General features: G+C 47.1%; 1 protein-coding gene across 2 annotated transcripts in view; it reads right to left on the minus strand.

Annotated features, from left to right (window-relative positions):
* The window catches only part of EOGT (EGF domain specific O-linked N-acetylglucosamine transferase), a 45,921-nt gene extending 42,468 nt beyond the window's left edge, over positions 1-3,453 (minus strand). For both annotated transcript variants that reach the window (XM_023758113.1, XM_023758114.1), the window contains exons 1-3: positions 3,224-3,453; positions 1,708-1,808; positions 397-505 (exon numbers count right to left, since the gene is read on the minus strand). In XM_023758113.1, the coding sequence (XP_023613881.1) occupies positions 397-505; positions 1,708-1,808; positions 3,224-3,439 (426 nt within the window). In that variant the 5' untranslated portion in view covers positions 3,440-3,453. The remainder of the gene's footprint in view (positions 1-396; positions 506-1,707; positions 1,809-3,223) is intronic.
* Between the last annotated feature and the right edge of the window lie 293 nt (positions 3,454-3,746).

Genomic DNA, 3,746 nt, shown 5'->3' on the forward strand with positions numbered 1-3,746 from the left:
ACGTTCTCTGTGGCATGTATCATGGATTCTCTCTTTCAACTCATTCCGGTTATTACCACCTTATTTTGCGGCTGCTGGATAATTGAGAGCCTTGAGGTGCCTAACAGGTCTCTTGCAGCGCGGCCGGAGCCGCCTGACGCAATTCGCGTTTGCTGCACATGTGAAGCCGGATGATATCCATCCCCTAGACAACGACTTATGCGCAGTTCTCGGGCAACACAGCGTGTAACCCCAGCTTTTCTCTGCCCCCCCGGTGAGTGCCAGCCCACCGGTGACCGCCAGCCCATCGCCCAGCTCACCGCTGACCGCCAGCCTGCTGCCAGCCCACCGCTTGACCCACCAGCCCACCGCCAGCCCACCGCTGACCGCCCAGCCCACCGCTGACCGCCAGCCCACCGTCTGCTCGGGCCGGCAGAGCTCCCGCAGCTCCCGCCGCCTCGCGCCTGCGTAGCCGAAGTCCGCTTGCTCCCAGAACGTGTCCCGGGCTGATTCCAGGGTATCCGTCCTATTTGCAAACAAAGACTTTCGTCACTTTTTTTTCTTTTTCTTTTTTCTGAGACTTGAGTCTTCATTCGAAAGGTTAAATTGCTGTAAGTTTTTCATTAATTTTTTTAAGTAAACTATCATAATTTTCTTAAAACGATCCCTTGCTACATGAATAAGTTACCAAAATACATTATTTACAGACATACTTATAATACAAATGCACACATAAATGTGTTAAATTAGGGTCATCTGGAACTAAAGAGAATGGACTGCTAATTACTGTATTTTACTTACTCCATTAACCTGGCATGCATTTTTATGGATTTTATTTTTCCATCGCCATTTATCCCCTCTATGCCTCTTCCACCTCCACCCACACTCCTCCCCGCCACGTGAATGTATTGATTACAGTAACTGTGGTGGGGACTCCAGATGTTAAAATGTTTAGCTTTAGACAGTTACTAGGCTTGGTCATCAATGCCTGCAGAAGGCTACTGTTCTGGGGACTGGAATGTATGACCTGCGCTGACCCGAGGAGACCAGCCAGCAATCCGACCCCGTGGCCCAGGAGCACTGTGAGTGGCCAAGACGAGTCCGAGCCACTGTGCTCCCGGGAGGGAACGCCCACCGCCCGGCGCAGATACCCATCGCAGGTGAGAGGATGCTGGGAAATCACGGACGCAGCTTTGACCTGGCTAACCTTTCCCGCTGAATTCCGAACCTCTTACCTCCTTGCTCCTGAATTCCAAACCCTTTACCTACACTTTTCTTCTCCTTTTAAAGGGCTGGCTTGAGATGACAAGTAAGACAGTCTTTTTGGGGTACACAACCCGCAGTCTTCTCAGATCGCAGGCCATCTGAATAAAGCTCCCGTAAAGACTCAATCCCTGACTCGACTTATTAGTTCTGGTGGTGACCAGCCCCACAAACACCGACTTTTCCAGTTTCAATTACACTTACCTTTCCCTTCAGAATCACGAGGAAAACTTCAGTTTATCTTCCTAGTGTCTGGCGGGGGCAATATTTTCTGTGATCTATACCGTTTCTCCCCCTGACAGAGGAAATGACAGCTATTCCTGGGGGTAGTCAAGTTGAATCCATGACCATGTGAGCAAACTGATATCTAAAGGAGTTACTATCTAAAACCAAAGAGCCTCGCTGGGAACGGGGGATCAGCATCCCCGGCCGTGAAGGACGGCTTAAAGGGGAGGCATTACTTACCATCCCATGTCCACGTAGGTGCAGACAGGGTAGCTGAACCGGAACTCGGGTCTGCAGGATTCCTCATAGCCCCAGCAGTACTTCAGGTTTTCTAAGTGTTTCTAGAACATAAATCATGTGTGTTGGGTCTGATCAAATAATTGAATTACTACCCCCTTCCCTGGGAGACTGGCCTTTAGGCCACTTCACAACCGACATTCCCTTTCGCTTAGACCACCTTCCACTTGCTAAGACCATTCTCCTTCCCCTCTGGACCTTTCCAGGATCCAGATCTGCCCAGAGTTCTCCGACCAGAAAAAGCCCACCTAGAGTCCTTTAAAACCTCGGACTCCCAGTCCCTGGTGCTGGCACCATTTGGGGACTCAGCCCATCTGGTTTTCAGGATGACTAATAAATCATAATTCTTTACCCCTTTTGGCCTCGTGCGTTCCTCCTTCGGTGACCCTAACAATGTGCATGTAGATGAGACTCCCTTCTCCTGACATTTAGAGAGGACTCTTAGATTTTTCCATGAAGAAACAAAGCATTACAGGACTTTCACTTTTATATGTTACGATACATACTCATGCAATAAAAATTACAAGAGTAAATTCTAAGACTAGGAGTCTTCAGGTTCTTAACAACAATTATCTTTAATTACCAGCCCCTCCCCCTGTCTGTCCCCTGACCAAAAGCCTAGGCTTTACCTGGACAACCAGAGACCACTTGCATTGAAACTTCTGGAAGCAGCTTCCTGAAACAGCCTTCCTTTCTCAGAGAGCAAACTGATTCTAAAATCTGACCCTAAAAGTCACCTAAAATGGAATTTGTCACCAAAAGAATCAGCTAAATTAAAAGGATCAGCAACTTTACTCATGCACCCAGATCAGCAGATCCCACAGCCATGGAAAGCTATGCAGCCCGTGGGCCACAGCAGCTGCTGGTGGCCGGAGAGCCCCGCAGGCTCTTACCGGTTCCCAGGCCTCCTGTCAGCGGGCTCCCTGCCAGCACCGTGGGAAAGGAAGTGTTCCACAGGCCCAGCTTTGATCTCAGGGCCTCACAAGCTGCCTTAACGGGCTCCAATTTGAGGCCTTTCCAACAGCTCTACACCAGAAGGACAGGCTCAGTATCAGCCTTAATTATGTAGAGACAAGGGCAGAGGTGTTATTATCGAAATGAAGTGCTAAGGGGCAGACCCTCAGTGCAGCTGAAGAAGGAAGAGGTGTCAAATTCTTTAGTTATTTTTAACTAGATACTCTTTTGTGTATAAAATCTAATTTGATTCACTTATGGAGTATACAAATAGTATTGGTTTCCTATTTACTTTAGTACTAGTGATTTAGATTTTAAATCTCACTGCTGTGAGTGGGACAGAGTTTTAAACAAAGTTTGGTCGTTAGAAGCCTTATATGAAATACAATGTTCAACTCACCTTACAACCAAAAGATAAAATGCTACCTTCAAGTTCAAGTTATAAAGCAGAATTTGTAAGCTAGTCTAAACTGCATGCTTTTAATAAACAAGAGAAGTAACCTACCTTATAAGGACAGTGTGGGTCTTTCTTACAGACGCTGGCAACATGCCCATTATTGTGCAAAAAGAAGGGGATGTGCTCCTCCGGCAGGCGGATGCTGGCGTAGTCAAACCCAGGCCTGCCCTGGGCGCCCTCGGCCCCCACCTGGGGTGAAGCCTCCTGGGGGCGACTCAGTGGGAGGTCATGAAGCAACATTCCAAAGACAAGCAGCATTATCATCGCAGCCTCCAAACCTAGAGATCAAATTGCAAACACGTTCCTCAAGACATATCCTTCAACAATCTAAGGGGGCCAGCGCTAAGCATAATTACAATGAACTTTGCTACATCAGGGCATAACGTTCCTTTAGTCCATAAATACAGCATTTACTGTTATGTGCCAGGCACTGTGTTAGGAGCTGTTACACTAAAACTTTTTAATTTCCATGGCTGCAAATCTTTTTACTTTTTAAAAAATTTATCTTTATTGTTGAAAGTATTACAGATGTCCCCTTTTTTACTAGTCTTTTTAAAAGTAAGGTTTTATT

This window comes from Myotis lucifugus, unplaced genomic scaffold, assembly GCF_000147115.1.
Source record: "Myotis lucifugus unplaced genomic scaffold, Myoluc2.0 scaffold_123, whole genome shotgun sequence".
NCBI lineage: Eukaryota > Metazoa > Chordata > Mammalia > Chiroptera > Vespertilionidae > Myotis > Myotis lucifugus.